Here is a 17,733-nt window from a genome sequence, read left to right as displayed (position 1 = left end):
TACCTTTTCTTTAAGGAAGTGAATAAAGAAAACACGTCTTACAGTACACCAACCATCATCGAGTTATTACCAGATATATATATATATATATATATATATATTCCTCACCCTCTTCCGAGCAAACTAAAACTATTTAATGTTATTCGCTACGACAACTGTAAACCACCTACAAACAGATAAATATTTATGTTGGACACATCACATCAAAACAGATTAAAAATTTTGCAATTGATACTTTAGGTTTTTGTATTGATGATAGAGGATTCAAAGTCCCATCAGCTAAATTTATTCTATATCTAGAATAATATATATATATATATATAATCCTAGTTATTGATAATAAATCTTATAATTAAAATATACTTTTATCACTTAATCTTTTTTACAAAAAATAATTTATAAAATTATTGATGAAAATAAAAGAGCTACCATGATGTGATTGTTGTAAGAAACATAATAATGTAAAATATGATGATCGATATTCACATAATGATTTCCTAAACAACTCAGATGGATCGGGGGAAACTACATTTTACAGATGATAATTTCTGAAATTAGCCATTATAATCCCTAGAGAATAGTGGCTTACCATCGCAATAAGTTATGACAAATAATAATAAAAACTTATCCAAATAACAAATTTCGCAAAACATTGTGCAGCTGATATCATTCCATGCGTTTAATTTTCAATATAATTAATGCTTTTATTAGAAATTTGAAAACCAAGTATTGTTCACCTCATTTAACTTTTTTAACGAACATAAATTTATAAGAAGGTGCAATGAATCATGGATGCTTGAGTGAAGAATATGGTCCTTTTCGTAGATTTTTAATGGATACACATCCATTGTCCCTGGTCAGCACCTATCAAATTTATGTCCTCATCATGTCGTCATGTTTTGTAAGATTACAGGCTTGTTGTCTACACCATCGTAATAACAATGGAACCTTATACGCATATAATGGTCAAATGGTCAAATGAAAACAAATATATTATTATTGGTTGATGCTAATTAGCTTCCTAATTTGTAACTCTTCACACCAAGGATGGGAAAGACAAATTGGTGTTGGATTCCATAAGCAATTCAGCATGCTGAAGTGGTCACAGGAATAGGAATAGCTTTGAAGACAAGAATGATGCACGATAGTTCATTGGGTTGACTCGGACCCGCTCTAATTCCAATACAGGTGATTTAACATGTCAATATAACATTATTATTTGATGTAATATTAATTAATTTAATTTATACTATATGATATTTGATGATTTGAAAGCATAGTTATAATTTTTGAATCTGATAACAATGAGGCACGTAATTTTGATCTTGATTTATAGTTGTTAGAATTCGATTTGGTTCATGCCATATAACATTTGATGATTCTCATCTTATAGGCACGTAAAGTTTAGTATAATCGAGTTTGTGAGGCGGTGTGACTCGACTCGGGTGGCATTCGAATCTGTCGAACCTTTGGGATTAGATACATTATTAAGAATTATTATAACAGATTCGAGGCTTGATTTGATCTAAGCCATCCCAATTCATCTAAACCATTCGACTTAATTGGATTAGGATAAGAGTGATCTCGATTTCTTCGAACCGTCCTGACTCGAACGACATTGAGATAGGCGTCACTGAGTCGGCTCATTTAACTGAGTCGCTGCGCGTCTCATGAACCTTCTTCTTTTTCCGAGTGGAGCCGGCGGTGGGTCCCGCAGGAGCAACGCGTGGTCACAAGACTCGCAGGTGAAAACGATTTAAGGTGTCGATTAGATGGCCCAGGAAAATTTAATTTAATTTTTGTTATTTAAATTAATTATATTTATTGTTGGGATAAAAAATAAAAAAAAAAAGAATATATAAACGGTCTACTTTTAACCGGCGAGTGACCTGAAATTACAATATTGGATAGAGCCTGTATATATACGGGGATGGGAGCGGAGAAGAGGAGGGGGGGGTGGGGAGGGAGAGCAATCCGTTTGGGGCTTCTTGAACGTGGAATTTATGCTGATTTCATGCGTGAGTGAATGGGAATTTTAGCTCGAGAGGCAATCGCTAATGCCTCCGATCGTAAGGTCGGTGGATTCGTCTCGATCTTGGAACTATCCGACCATGTTTTGCCTCATCTTCTTGGGATTGTTGGAGTGAGATGGTGGATACGGCGTTGGCCAAGGGGGAAATGAATGCGTGTCTTACTCTTGTTTTGATCGATTATTCTTCTTCTTTTCACATCATTTTTCCTCTTTCTTGTTCCCCCTTTTGATCTTATGTTGTGTAACAAGGCGTTTAATTTCTGTTTCAATCCTTTGCCTTTCTTGGATGGGATCATAAAGTTGGGGATGACCTATTTTTGTCCCTAATTTGTTGTGTGTGATTGATGATGTTTTTTTTTTTTTTGGTGCGTGTGTGTTTATTTTTCTGTTTTATTTATAAATAAGCCAAATTGGTAAACTAAGTCTTTATTTACTTTGCATTTCGATCTTTTATTGTGGGATGATGGTTGTCGATCATTTCTCGAGGATTTGTTGTACTTAGTGCTGTGTTCCCACCTTCTTCATCCCCCTCCCCCCCCCTCTTTTTTTTTTACCCCCTTTCGATCTATTGGAGATGCAGAAAGTAATTTGTTATGGTTTTGGTTACTAAGGTGAAGAAAAACATGGGAAAAGGGTTCCTGTGGCACTCTTCATCGAATGCGTTCCTTTTTTATTTCCCAAATATTCTTCACTTAACCTAAATTAACAATCTTGATTCTGTTATACGCGTATCATATATTTCGACTGTTATAAATTTTCTGCATTGATTGCTCTTCCAGAAACAGTCTTGAAGTTGTTTTCTCATCTGCTATGCTTTTCTCTTTCAGGATCTCGATTGTCTTTTTTGATACCTTCCAATCAGCAACACCTTTCTGCTGAGTTAGAGTTGAATGCTCATCCCCCTACCGATTCCTTTCGATAGCTGAGTATTCTCTCCCGGTTGTTGCTACCAGTCCTACATGGATTTCATTGTTGGTAAATTTAGGGCCATGGTATTGGAGTGTGCTAAATTGTTGATTTTAAGGCATCACATGTACCGTAATTCACCTACACCTGACTAGTCGCAGTGGAAGTGTAGATTAGTATTTGGCTTTGCGTCATATTGCTCATAAGCTTTATAGGACTGGATAATGTGGGTGTGGAATTAGACTTGTTAGGGAAGCTCATGAGGAAATTAATTCCTCTGATTAGTTATGCAGAAGTACTATTATGTGGCTGGATGAATAGGCATGTTCCTTGAGGGTGATATCACTGAGTCAGCAGCCAGCATTTAGAGGAAACAATAAGAGAAGGTAAAGAAGAGTCAAGTTTAGGCACCTGTACGTTGCAACAATGGGTTTTCCTCAGGTACTGCCAGAAGAAGATGATGAAGAAGCAAGATCACCAAGCACATTCGTGTCATCTCTGCCTCGATGTTACGGTGTTAGCAGCTGCGACTTGGATGGGTTTCATGCAGGAAGCACAAATTGTAACAGTGCAGGAGATTTTTCATATTCACCTATCTGTGATTTTCAGAGAAAATCCACCTTGGAAAACTCAGAAGAAATGGATTGGCTATTGGAACATAGAAATTCCAATGGTGCAGCTGTAGAGCTTCAAGGTCTGAAGTTTGACACCAATAGTGCAAATGACAAGTTGACACCTAAGTTCTGTCACAGCATTCAGAAGCCTCTAGTTAGGGTTGTTGGTTTCGGATCAGGCCAGCTGGGTTCCTCTGTTAATGGTTTTAATAATGTACTAGTAGAACAAATTAATTCTTCTATGGCCCTTGACAAGTCTAATTTATCAAATGATTCCCATGGGCTGCAACCACGGAAACGTTTGTTGTCTCCTCTGAACAGTACACTCAGGAAGCAGTTCCATGGTGATTTGCTAGACATCAATTCTGTTAATACTCAGCTCGATTTCTGTGGCTTGAGTGGAAATCATAGTCTGTTCTCTTCACATGATCATAAGAAACCGAATGTTGGAGTAGTTGAAAAAAATCCAGACTGGCCTCTTTCAAAATGCTCAAATCTGCACAGTTTATCAGATGCCAATGTATTGACTTTTGATGCTTTAAGTGATGGGCCTGTTTTTGATAACAAGGATTGTTCTCATTCTCGTTGTTTATCTGTAGGAGGGCTTAATCAAAACAATAAGCTAAGACCTTTTGCTGGAACAATAGTTGTATCTCCAGAGAAGGTACTCTCAACACCTTTTTCGTTGTCCCCTCTCGGTCCTAGATGGTCTAGAGGAATGAAAAATCCAGGAGTCCAGAGGAACATCCTGAAGGATATTGAAAGTGACTTTTCAGTTCTGAAGGGCATTGAAGGTTCAAATGGTGGAAGCAGAACTGAAATAATGTTCTTGCCTGAAGATGTTGATTTCAGGGCATCAAGTACATTTGAAGAACCTAGCATTTTACATGATGAGATGGATACATTTACAGCTTTTGGTAGAGGCCATAAGGGCTGGAATGGTGGTCCTAAGTCTGTTCCTGCACCTCATTGCATGAATCATATAAGAGGCTCAAGCATGGTGCCTGTGAGGAGGTCATTAGTTGGTTCCTTCGAAGAATCTCTCATATCTGGTCGATTCTCATCTGGGAAGGTCTGTCAGGTATGAGATCAGATCTTTGTTTCATTCACCTTGATGTCTAATTGATTTCAACTTTCTATGATGGCAATATACAAGCAATTGTATTTAACCTGTCTGGTTCTTGCTTCCAATTGTTTGCAGAGCTTTAATGGTTTTCTGGCTGTACTAAACATCACTGGTGGTAATTTTTCACCACCATCTCAGAAACTTCCTTTCTCTGTGATGAGTGTTGATAATGATAGCTCACTGTTGTACTATGCATCAATTGATCTTGCTGGAGCCTTGCCTTCTAGTAAGTGTAGAGGCCCAAAATTAACAAGAAGCCTGAGCAACGATTCTGGAGTAGCTAAAAGTCGGTTGCGCATTCCTATGAAAGGACGCATACAACTGGTATTTGGTTTCTTGGCCTTCAAAATTTTGTTGTTTCTCAAGTAAGTTAGGATTGTTGATTTTGTTATGATATGACAACTGATGGTACTTGTCTTTAAGTACAACATATTTACTTACCAGTGTGAACAGCGTGTTATTGGAGTTATTAGTGCTAATCATGGTTAAGTTTGTAAAAGTAAACTTGTTCAAATTCGAGATGTTCATGTAACAAAGAAAAGATGTATGTACTTCAGGGGAATTCTTGCCTGTAGATGCTTGCAAAAGACAAGCGGGACTTTCTTTTTAGCTTTAGAAGCGTCTTGGCTGCATTTAGGTATCAATATAGACCAGTTGGGATCTTTCCTGTCAGCCACACTTGATTTTCATCTAAAAATCTGAATGTGTTGCAATTTGCTAGTCACTTCTCTCTCTAAGATTTTTTTTCCCTCACTTATCAATTCAGATAAACTGTGTTATGTTCTTTTTCTTCTTTCACTTTCAGAACTAGCAAGAACTTTCTAGGTAAATATGTTATCTTACATTTTGCATAGGTTAATGTTGAGGTTGTTGATTTTATGTTTTTTCCTTACATATATGTTCTTTTGTTCTATCATTTTGATAACTAGCAACGACATTCTAGGTAAAAACGACTAGCAATAGGATGGAAGACCAATCATCATCTGTCTGAAAGGGAATAAGTACAATTTGGTGGCATAATCTATGTTATACACCTTAGAAGATAATAGTGGATGATTTGTTGGAATCCCTAATAAACAACAGAACCATTTCAGAAATTTTATAACTAGAGATATTGTAATAGGGCAAGGATTGCCACTTGCTCAAGTTGTCATTTACATAGTGCCATGCTAACATATTCACTTACGTGCTTAAGTATGTTTTGCATTCCTTTTTCATGTTAATGATGCATTACCCTGTTTCGTGTTAATATTTTTGGTCATGGACTTCCGATAGCTGATGTTTCTGAAATTTCTTTAGGCTACCTCTTTGCCGTTTTAACAGTCATGTACCTGTATCCAGCCATAATTAATACAGATTATCTAATATGCATTTACATAATTTTATGTATCTACTTGATGAATCTCTTTTGTTGGTTTTGATAGGTCCTTAGCAATCCTGAGATGACCCCTCTCCACACTTTTTTCTGCAACTATGATTTGAGTGACATGCCTCCAGGAACAAAGGTATGGGTATTTCACTGCTTAGTGTATGTGCTCCTTGTTTACATTTGTTATGCTATAAGATGACATATAAGCAACATCATTCTGCTAGTTATGGACCAATTTGTTTATTTTGTTGCGGTCTAGTTCCTTCAATTGTTTATTTGCTATTAGTATTTCATGGATATAAACAAGATAATATGTGTATCAAACTGTGTGATTAACAAGGTGACAGAGGGGATTGTAAAAAGAATAAAAAAACAATAAATAACATTTTAGATGTACTTGTGTCAAAATTATGTTTATGTTCTTCTAACTTTGTTATATTCTTTGACAACCCTGAAATCTTTCAGAAGCTGGTCCTCGAAATCACAGTGGCATCTTTCTAGTACAAATATGTGGACTGAATTTTGTAGATTTGAGGAATGTAAACTTAGATTTTGAAACTAGAAGGGTGCAACTGTAGTTTTGACATAAATGTGAGGAGTTTTGTTAGTCTACCGATGATAATATGATATTTATGTTGTGACTTGTAAGACTTAAAAATATCTGACAGCAAAGTTCATGAGAAGCATGCGAATTATGAAGAAAATTACTTGTATCCATTCTTATGTCACTTAATATGGAATGGTGTTATGAGTGAGCCTGATTTCTTTCATTTGGGGAAATGCAGAGACACCTTCAACAATCAACATAGCTTCTCAGGGTGGCTGAGTCCATGTAGCACTGGTAGCTACGCATACACAGAAATGGTTATATTTTAGTTCTTATCTCAAGTATAAAAAAGCATAGGAAGTAGTTATTTGTCATGTGTCTTTTAGGAGCTTAACCAGAGTTTTCAGCACCTTTCACTTTTTCTCTTCTACAATGCAACATTGAATTTCTTAATTTTATCCAGTCTGTTTGTTTAGCTGAGATTTTAGTAAATAACAAGAAACTCTCAGGACACTGCTGGTTCCCAGTTTTCATGGATAACACATACCAACTTTAGAAGTATGGGAAATTGTGAACCTTGAAATGTGCATATTTATTGCAATTTCAAGATGTCTTTTCTTGGAATATGTTTATTTCTATAGTGAAACTGTTCATTTCATATCAACAGTCAATACTTCACTTTTTCTTCTTTTCCTTTTTCTTCTGACGGATGTTGATGCTTCTTTTTTTTTTTTCCTGTTTTGGTGCAATGACCACAATATTTTAGAACCTAAAACAACAAGATAACAGTGAATCCCAGCTAGTTGGCATAAACTACATGATTAATTTTCCATTTATGTTGCATGGGAGGTATATATGCATGTTTATTTCCTGTCTATGTTGCAATATGTGATAGGTAGAATGAATTGTCAAAATTTTGTTATGGGAAACATGCACATAGCTAGTTAGTTTGGAGAGCCACATGGAGGATGTGATGGGATCATGCTTATCTTTATTTATCGTGTTCGTTGAAAGCTTCAGCTGAACTACAGTTGTCTTATACCGATTTTAAAACAATGGTAATACATATTTGTTCTATTGACATAAATTGAAGCAGACATTCTTACGTCAGAAGGCCACTCTTGCTTCTTATGAATCCTCAACTAATCTGGCAAAAGGAACCGACAACCATAACATTGAAGCAGCTTGTATTACTATGGCAAAGTCCAGTGAAACTGGCCATGGAGAGTGTTATGGCAAGTCTGCTTATTAAAGTTTAATTTGTCTATTCCATGATATCCATAGTTTGAGAAATTGATCACTAACTAAGAATGATGTTTGTCATGCTTTCAGGTTGTGTGCGTAATGATGAAACTCAACACTGTGAATCAGCTACTAAATCACGAAGCACAAAGGAGAGAAGCTCAGAGTTGTTCTCAACTGAGGACTTCCATGGATTACCAAATAGATTTAATTATGTCATGGACTCTAGAGATAACAGTGGGCTCAACAAGAGTAACCGATATAAGAAAATTGAAGAGGGTACCTGTTGTCAGATAGATATGTGCCGTTTAGCTAGCACAAAATCTGTTCATAGCTCTTTGAAGGTCAATGATAATACATCTGGTGCTCTCCGTTACGCACTTCATCTGCGCTTTCTGTGCCTCTCCACTAGAAAATCATCCAAGTCACTACAGAGATGCAAATCTGACCCTGATTCGGTCCCCATAACAAACAATATAGAAACTATGGGAGGGCGTCGATTCTATTTGTATAATGATCTCAGGGTTGTGTTTCCTCAACGGCACTCAGATACAGATGAGGGCAAGGTATGAAGTATGAACTGAAAAAAAAGTCATGTACATACTGCAATTTTGTTTTTGGTTAACATTGTTAATGTCGTTGGTTTCTTTACATTGTCTTTATGCTATCTTAGACAGTAGAGAAAACTTGTCTTGTGCATAAATCACATAATCCTCGTAATTGATAATCCTGTTCGTTCCTTTTCCTTTAAATTGATAAACAAGCAATGAATTTCAGACTGGACAATTTTCTTCCATGACATATTTACCATCAGATGAACCTCCCATAAAGTTGAATCCTGCATGACTTGATGATCTGCCATAACATTTACATATAGTTGGAATGCATCTGATGAGCTTGTTGGACTGGGTTTACACATTTCATGTTGCTGCTGAAAATAGGTAGTGAGTTTTCAGTCGACAGATTCTTGTTTTATAAGATAGTTTAACGTCATATAATGAGAGTGCAATCAGCATGATTGGATTGTTTGGTTTCGTTCTTATTGTTTTCTCTCTCTCTCTCTCTCTCTCTCTCTCTCTCTCTCTCTCTCTCTCTCTCTCTCTTTGAATTTGCACTTGACACTCCTGATCATAGTTTGGAGGATATGCATTTCATTTTTCTTCTCAAATAAAAAAAGTTGAGCACTGTGATGTGAGATCTTCCACATCAAGTGATGGAGGATATACATTTCATTTTTCTTTAGGTCTTCAGTTTTTTTTTTCATTTGCATTTTTACCTGTTATAAGGGTTGTGATTAAAACTTCAATGGGAAGAATCAAGAATGTTGGTTCTTTAGTAGTAGTGTATCTACTGTCAGTTTTTGTGCGAAGTTGACTAGGCCAATGCAGCATGTCGTTGCTTGAAGTTATCCTTGGTGAGTTGTTATGAGAGCGACTAGTGAGCTGAGTGGAGCAAGGTAGGTGGATGAGTGATGTTCTTGAAATTCTTGCAAGGGCTATTATTCAGGATTTTTATGATGTTGGAGTCAACATCTGATGTTCTTGAAGTGGTTGCAAGGACCACTATAAGGGGTCTCTATGACTGCATTTCCTGTGATTTCTATGTTTTGTGGCAGATCTCTGCTTGTTTGTCCTCATGATTAGACCAAAGTGGTATAGCCCAAACATCTTTAAAATTCAAACATCTCTAGCTTCTTGAAACTCTAGAATCGGACATCTTTAATAAATTGTGATGCTTTATTAGTTGGTTGGTTGTCATCCGATGCTTTTTTTGCATCTGTTTTACCGACTTAAGTTACAGGCATAACTTTAAGCAGTGGGAAACGCTGTATTTCCTCTAGATTTGGTCTCTAAACTGTGTTCACTGATGATATGACTTGTTATAGTTGCGGGTGGAGCACCACTTTCCAGCAGATCCAAAGTACTTCGACTTGAGCAATTGACAAAGCTTCTTGTTTGCCTCCTCGGGCATTCCCTGGCAAACAAACTGTACATACCACTGACCACCTCAGTCACCTCATCCCCCCATGTTGTACAGAATTTTCTTTCTTTGATGAATAAAATTGTACGTAGATCTTCTCCGGTCCTGCTGTGTTGTGTTGGCCGATGATTTGTTTTGGCAACTGCTTGTAACACTGGAGATGGGTGTAGGTAGACTGCACAGTTCACCTTCAGCGTGCTGCTCGAGTCCTGGTGACGTCAATTTTGATTCCCTTGTGTAATCGAGGAGACATTGTGGCAGTTGATCCACTGTCCTCAGTGATGAGTTTTGCACTATGGTGTTCATTTGGATCTGATGGAGCGTCCATCAGAATTGAAAGTGATCCTTATATATTGAGAGTGAAAAATGGATCGTGCTCGATGATGAGGTTTGGACTATGGTGTTCACTTGATCTGATGGAGTGTTCATGATCTTATGGTAAGGTTGTTGAATATATTGATGGACCGATATTGAGAGTGAAAAATGAAGAGAATAAAGTAGATTGTCTTGATGATTAGGGTTACTAACAATCAATCCAAGTCTCGAGGTACAAGGGAACGAGGGATGGGCTGATATGTATCGCTATAATACACTGTTGCATTCTCCAAGAGAATGCTCGATCCTAAGTTTTCAAGGGTACGATAACCAAGAGAGTGATCTCCATCGGATATTTTGTTTAAAGGGTTCGATAATCAGGAATCGAGGCAGGCATCTTATTTTGTTGATATGATGAGCAATGACATCTTTGGATTAGATACGGGTCTGATGATATTTGTACCTTGAATTTTTGCGGTATGGATGAACTGATAATTTATTATTATTATTTTTTTGTTGGGGGCCGAGGGTGGGGGGGTTTAAATTGTCACACGGAAGGCTCACATCGAATCCCAAATCCATGGGGATGTTATGCGACTCGCGAGAGCTTGTGAAGTTGTCCCCTCAGCGAATCGTTCAAAAAGACCCGAATGACAAAAAGGAAATCATATCATCAAAACCCTTAATCATGAAGGGAAGTAAGAAACACTTTATTTTAACAACATACTGATTCGATCAACCATATCGATATATCGAAACAAAGCCAAACATTCCTTGCAAATGGGTTTGCAGTGCGAATAGAGGAGCCCACATCCTAACATTCCTTGCACCCTTTAATTTTTGTTAATTTGAAATATAGTCAAATGACTCAAACTCAACATTTAGTTAGGAAGCTAATTACAAATTGAAGCCAGTAAGTCTCAGTTACAAATTTAACTTTTTAGCACTCTCTCAATTGACTCCACATATTTGATTCTGCACAACAGTTAAAGAACATGGCACCAACACAAAGCCTCCTCCCACCATGACTTACAAGAATCAAAATACAATGGCCAAAAGTGATTCAAGCGGAAGCCTACCTCGTAACATATATATATATATATATATATATATATATATATATATATATATATATATATATATATATATATATATATATATGTATTTTCAGTAGGTTGCACTCCTCTTTGGCTGTACACCTGTACCCATGTCTGTTGAAATCAAAACACATTCATCCATCTACCTACAGGGACTGGGAAGAACCATTGATAAGATGAGAAATCAAACTCAATCAAAGAACACTATGGACTGCATGTTAACAGGAAACAAACCCTCGTCAATTTTCTTTTTTTCACTCAATAAAGAAAAACTAGGATTAATCGCACATTAAGAAAAGGAGATGCTTGTAAAGGAAAATTATGACTGCAGAAATGAAGTTGCAACCAAGAATGGAAAACTTACCAGGGCAGGTCACATACTAACGATTGCCCTTCTGCATCTTGAATCTTGAAACTGGCTTCGAAGAACTTGAAACAGAGGCCTACAAACATGATTATTTAATTAAATTTTAGGATGGACTATGCGTATCAATGACCAAGTATTTATGAAATCAACATCTCCGCAAATGACATAAAGAGGCAGGATATGGTGGTATAAAACTGAGCTAGGAGATGATGGTATGAGTGCAAAAAGTTCCTATAGTAAATGGTTGTGACATCATGCATTATTTCCCCAGGTTAAACCATTTTTTTATGGAAGAGAGATACCAAATTATGGGCTATGCCATTATTATAATATATATATTTTTCCTATCGGACAAAACTTGTGTGCAGATAGCTTGCATCATCAAGGATCTCAAAAACAGTCTAGAGATAGAATTTTCCATTTATGAAAAATAAATACTTTAAGCTGCTTGTATCTGATACAGAGGCATGGTGACAAAGTTTGGATACTATATTACCATATATTTCCAGTTCAAGGTGTTTTATGCATCCATCAGGCTTTTAAAATAAAGATCCATGCCTCAACTTGTAGACAACAGGACGTACCACCCATCTGTTTTTATTGGAAAGAAGCCAAACCCGTGTTGGCAACAGAATTCATTACTTGCAACTTGGACACTTCCTCAATTTTTTTATTTTCAAAAAAAGTATTAACAAGACCAGGATTTTGTGGATACTTGGACAAATTTTATTTTTCTTAAATGTTAATCTCTTTATCATGGGCGAAATGGATAAATGGTTCTAATGGACATATGATTTTTATAGTTATTCTTTTGTGTCATTTGTTCAGGACATCATACTATAACCAATCAAATATTTTTCAGTGTCTTATCTGTACCACATTTGTCTTATTTCTTTCAGTAATTGACTTAACATACGTGAATTATGCAATATAACTATCATATACCTGTAACCTTTCAGTGAAAAAAATGTTGCATCAACATACCTGGCCCAGGTTACTTTTAGCTGACTGGATGGGTGGAAGACCAAGATCATGCTCGATGATAGAGCCCGTGAAAGCCTGCATATGGAAAATCAGAGCACCAAATAAAAGATCATAGAAATGAGTGATGAACAGCCACGGCATATGGTGGATAAGTAACAGACTTTATGACCACTTGAGACCCGATCAGAAATTTGTCTTGAAGTACTGTTGGAAGAATCCTGCAAAGATTCTCAGCGATCAGTCATCAAATTCCCTATGAGCTGATAAGTATATATATGCATACAAAAAACTAATATTTCCTATTGCTACACAAAATATCTTGTAGTTGCAAGCACTATGACATAGAACTTAAGTGAAGGGGTCATAACAGACCTCACCAAAAAATCATGGATTAGTGGAATAAATCAATTTCACCATTGAATATGGTTTTCGCATTTAATCTACAATAAGATAATAGATAATAAAGCAAGAGTTGCTACTAGAATCATACCTCAATCTTTGAGAAAGAGAACTTCGCATCAGATGAAGATGATCTAGACACCTCTTTGCTGATAGACTGTCCACTGTTGCTAAAAGAATGAGCTGGATAAACAGATAAAACACTAGAGAATAAGGATCCAATCTCATTCTCTCCTCACTATTTGCATATAAGAAAATGAAAGTCTTGTAGAAATCATATAGTTAGGAAATATGTGAGACACTAGATCAAATCTGGTTCAACCATAGATTGAGTTTAACAAATTTCATTTTCAGACACGCTAACCACTTAGAAACAGCTTTCTAAGCATTTTTGCAAGCATACATGTCAAGCCATAAAATAATCAAAGAAAAAATTCATGGCATATCTTTGTTAATAACTTAATATATACAGAAAATTGTCATTTGTCAGATATATTATTCATCTATCTGTACTTTAAGCTTTACCAAGTTGACCACAACTGACTGGGTCATGCACAGGTGCAACTTCTTCACTTAATAAGCTAATAGCAAGCCACAGGATTAGACTGACTAGAAGTTTTAGATTCTACTTGCAACAATATTTTAACAAAGCTTTAGACTCAATTTGCAACAAAGGAATAACTATAAGTTTCTACTTTCTTTACATGGTGAAATACTCAAATGTCGACAAACAGAGTTACAACATATGATGTCTTTGAAACTATACTCAATACTTATATTGAGAAATTTTATGTGATGGTGGAATTAAAATTGCGATTTGAACATAAAAGGACTATGCAAAAGAAGTAAATAATAGTAGCCGGTTAGATCATCTTACCACAATGGCTGTGTATAAACTAATAACAAAAATAACAATCCATGGCATGTACATAATGTTAAAAAACTTACCTACAGCTGGAAATTGCATTTTTGAATCCCCACTCTGCAGTGAAGAAAAATAAATCCAATTATAAAAAAAAAATGTGCATATACACAGTTAAATATATACAGTGTTTGCTCACAAATGGTTGGTCGGTCAGTGGTTGTTCAGTGATGCCTCCAATCTGTTTGGAAACAATTGAGCCTAACATTTCTTGACCTTGACCTCTAGCTTTCTGTACTGGATGTTCTGACTTGTGTTTTATCTGTAACCAGACAATAAAGTATAGCTAACCACTTTGAATTCAAGTCTTAAATGAATTATTTTATTATTTCAGATCACCTCCAAAATCTCATGTTTAAGATCTGATGTGGAGAAACTAGAACTGGACTCAGCATCCTCATCTTCATCTCCAGTTTCATCATCCTCAACTTCATCACCAGCCAAGTTCTCCTCATTATCATCATCTGAAGTACTTCCATCTTCTAGTTCTTCCTTTTCAAGTTCATCTAGCCTTGCCATAATTCGAGCATATTCCTCATCTTCATCAGGCATTTGCATATCATCTCTTTTGGAGTCTAAAGAATCTGAATTTGCCAGACCTTGAATATTAGACAATGCTGAGGTTTCAACAAAAACCTATATATATGAAACCTTGCAAGAGCAGATATTTATTTTCTATGCAGCACATAAGGTTAAAAGTCCAGAATGAGTTACAAAAAAAAAAGAAAAAAAAAGAGCTGCTAAAACTTCAGATATTTTACTGATAAAGCAACAATTAATATAATATCAAAATGTACTTACATCTAAGAATAGATCTAAAAATGCTACATTTATCATCTTCCATAAGTATAGATAACCAATGATTGACGTTTCACCCGGACCGGTATGCGGTAAGTACCAGTTTGGATGTGAAGCGGTACATGGACCGCTCTCGATCCGGTCCACCCATATAAAAGGGAAATTATTGTAACTCTAACCCTAATCTTCTCGTGTGTGTCACTTCCCATGTACACCACACCACACACCTCCACCTCCATGCACAATGCCACACACCTCCTCCGCGACAACCTTGCCGCACACCTCCACCACGCACACGGGTCTGCCTTGTCTCCTCTTCCTCCTCTCCTTCTTTGCGTCTTCCTCGCTCTTGAGCTTCTTCCTCCTCCCTCCTGCACTTCTTCCTCTTCTTGTTCCTTTCTCCTCCTCTTCCTCCACCGTTCCTCCCTCTTTTTGTTCTTTTTTTTCCTCTCCAAAACATCAGTATGTACTAGTGTACCAACACATAATACATCGGTATTGACCAGGATACCGGTCTGACCATATCACCGAAACAGGTCTGATACCTGAAACCACAATCCTTATAGATAACATGAATGGAACATGGGAGTACAATGCTTCCTTCCCTTTTTTCTGTGGAAGAAAGATGTCCATATATGTCAATTTAACATCCAAGAATTTATGATAGCAAATAAGAGTTGTTTGGCCCAATTCCCTCCAAATAATAGGCATAAAGCTAGTCCTCTGCTCATGTAAGTTATGCCGTTTACTTAGAAGTAAAAGCCGAACAATGATCTTCAAAATTAAATGTCACCTAGAAACATAAGGGATAGTGAAATGATGAAAAGCACATGATCCATACTATGTAACATAAAAAATCAGTCAAATGGGCCAATAAAGGATGCTTAGTAATTCATTTGAACATTCAGACTCAAGTTCTAGACCAAAATAATTCAATCTGGACCCAAGATGAACCTTGCTGTATGCAGCATCTACTTATTTTAAGAGCCTCATAAATATCTGATTGCCAATCTTTATACAGCAACTTCCATACTTACATGTGAAGTCTTCCCAGTCCCATTATTCCCATTTCCAACGTCATCTACTTATCAACAAGTCATAGAGTAAATATCCACATTTGTATCCCTCCAACAAAGCAACTGAACTCAAACCAACTGAACTTTAATTTTCCCAAACCTTAGTCTTTCTCATTGCTCCAAATCAGCTGTTACCCACCACAAACATCATTTGACCCAACTTTCTAAACCTTTCTACCTAATTTACACCTACATATCAATTTGGAATATCATATCTGCAACTCCTACAAGGCTAGAACACATGACAGAAGGTCAGAAGGTTCCATGCAAATGAGTTCCAAATGAATTAGTTCTTCATTAATTTTTTCCTTTTCCTTGCTATGAAAATACATATTATGATTGTTTGACAAACTGGGAAGACTGGTACATGGTGCCTAGCACATGCTAGTTCGTATGTGGAATGAAACTAGGCTTTACCTCCAGTATGCCCCGTGAACCAGGCTTACTACCCAGTTCTTTTCTTTGCTAATAAAAACCCTAAAAATTATCCCACTTCCAGCCCAGTCTTCTGTCTAAGGAGAAGACCATGGCATTTTATTTATTTATTTTTCATTATAAAAAAAAATCAAAGTGGAATTGAAATTCCCAAAATAAGTGTGAATCATCCAGACTAAGCAGAAGCCCATCAGTTAATTAATGCTGTCCATATTTCATGATTGAAAAATTCAAGTTTAAGTGGAATAAGTAGTCAGTTAATTTTACTCAAATGAGAATTAGAAAAAATGTGCTGTCTTGTTACAGTTTTATGTTCTCTGTGCTGTCATCCAATGGGTGATGGGGTAGAAGATGAAAATGGAGCTTGGTACCTGATCCAGGAGCCTTCTTCTCAGATTCTTCAACATATTCCTCTCTTATCTCTACAAGTCCCTCCTGTAAAAGGGGGAAAAAAATGAAAATATAAGTATCCAAAGTAAAACCAAATCTATCACGACTCAGTAGCTTCAGCATCTTTATTTTCTAAACAGCCTATACTATCCCTTAAACTTCATGACTTCAGACAAACCGTAATCACATAACGGACAGAATACTATTGGAGAAAGGGTTACAAGTGAAAAGAAGAAACCTTCATCCAGTAAACAAAAACTATCAATCAGCAAGTACTTACAGCAGCCTCTGCGGCTGTGGAATCGAAGAACTTGGCCTCGGCCTCAAGATCCACCATCGTAGCCTTCAAAGACTCCACCTGACCTTCCAATGCCTTCCCCCTCCGCTGTAAAATCTCCATCGTCTGCTTTGCCGTCCGCTCTGCATAATACCCCTCTCCTAATAACACCTAAAACCACGAAATCAACCCCCGTGCGACAGATATTGTTCGCAAATGAGAAGAACAAAGATTATACCAGAAACTCGTTGGTATGTACGAGGCGGCCCGGGAAGAACGCCGCACTCCCAAAAGGGACCTATGGATGAATCCGGCCTCAAAATCAAGGGCGGTGATGATGGAAGTATGAGAAGAGGAGGAGGAAGAGCGGGATTCTTACCATGATATCGTGGGAGAGTTCCTCGGGGAGGGTGCGGACGAGATTGATGAGGGAGGAGTTGTCGGAGACGAAGCCCTGGACGCGGAGGAGCTCGTTCCGGCGGTCGGCGATGGCTTCCTCCACCCGCCGCGCCGCCTTCTGCGCCTCATCGGGTGGGAAGAGGGTTTCGAGGGAGGTGATCGTTCCCCGCGCGGCGGCTTCCATCGAGACGAACAGAACGCCGAAGAATCGCGATAGTAATGAATGAATACCTTTGGGCCTCGCAGGGGGTTTATCCGATTATTACACCGGCGACCAATAATTGACAGCGCTAATTATAAAGAAAATTAAATGTGAATTTACATATTGATCATTGCAACTTTTTAATTATACAGTTGAAACTTATTATATATATATATAATCATAATTAATAATAATATATTTAAGGGTGATTCTCCAACAGTCTCTTTTTATTTTTTATTTTCCCCCCAAAGATATC

At 37.0% G+C, this 17,733-nt stretch overlaps 2 protein-coding genes across 6 annotated transcripts; one reads left to right on the top strand and one right to left on the bottom strand.

Annotated features, from left to right (window-relative positions):
- The first annotated feature begins 1,937 nt into the window (after positions 1-1,937).
- LOC135609332 (uncharacterized) lies at positions 1,938-9,922 on the top strand. 2 transcript variants are annotated; one of them, XM_065102464.1, is made up of 7 exons: positions 1,938-2,074; positions 2,860-4,633; positions 4,754-5,002; positions 6,103-6,183; positions 7,691-7,829; positions 7,927-8,402; positions 9,722-9,922. In XM_065102464.1, exons 2-7 carry the CDS (start codon positions 3,365-3,367, stop codon positions 9,776-9,778), a joined length of 2,271 nt encoding a protein of 756 aa, XP_064958536.1. In that variant the 5' UTR covers positions 1,938-2,074; positions 2,860-3,364; the 3' UTR covers positions 9,779-9,922. The 2 variants fall into 2 exon arrangements, with proteins under 2 accessions (XP_064958536.1, XP_064958535.1); XM_065102463.1 differs by having other exon boundaries at positions 7,688-7,829.
- A 1,324-nt stretch (positions 9,923-11,246) lies between these two features.
- Positions 11,247-17,514, bottom strand: LOC103980466 (uncharacterized). 4 transcript variants are annotated; one of them, XM_009396902.3, is made up of 12 exons: positions 17,256-17,513; positions 17,115-17,174; positions 16,880-17,047; positions 16,581-16,644; positions 14,240-14,484; positions 14,040-14,162; positions 13,927-13,960; positions 13,070-13,161; positions 12,741-12,797; positions 12,580-12,654; positions 11,593-11,671; positions 11,247-11,383 (listed from the first exon to the last, which is right to left on the bottom strand). In XM_009396902.3, exons 1-11 carry the CDS (start codon positions 17,457-17,459, stop codon positions 11,609-11,611), a joined length of 1,185 nt encoding a protein of 394 aa, XP_009395177.1. In that variant the 5' UTR covers positions 17,460-17,513; the 3' UTR covers positions 11,247-11,383; positions 11,593-11,608. The 4 variants fall into 4 exon arrangements, with proteins under 4 accessions (XP_009395177.1, XP_009395179.1, XP_009395178.1 ...); XM_009396903.3 differs by having other exon boundaries at positions 11,293-11,342; XM_065102462.1 differs by having other exon boundaries at positions 11,356-11,374.
- Positions 17,515-17,733: the final 219 nt, after the last annotated feature.

The sequence above is a fragment of the Musa acuminata genome, chromosome BXJ2-4, assembly GCF_036884655.1.
Source record: "Musa acuminata AAA Group cultivar baxijiao chromosome BXJ2-4, Cavendish_Baxijiao_AAA, whole genome shotgun sequence".
Lineage (NCBI taxonomy): Eukaryota > Viridiplantae > Streptophyta > Magnoliopsida > Zingiberales > Musaceae > Musa > Musa acuminata.
Note: the sequence above shows the minus strand (reverse complement) of the source record. Positions and strands in the feature narration are given on the sequence as shown.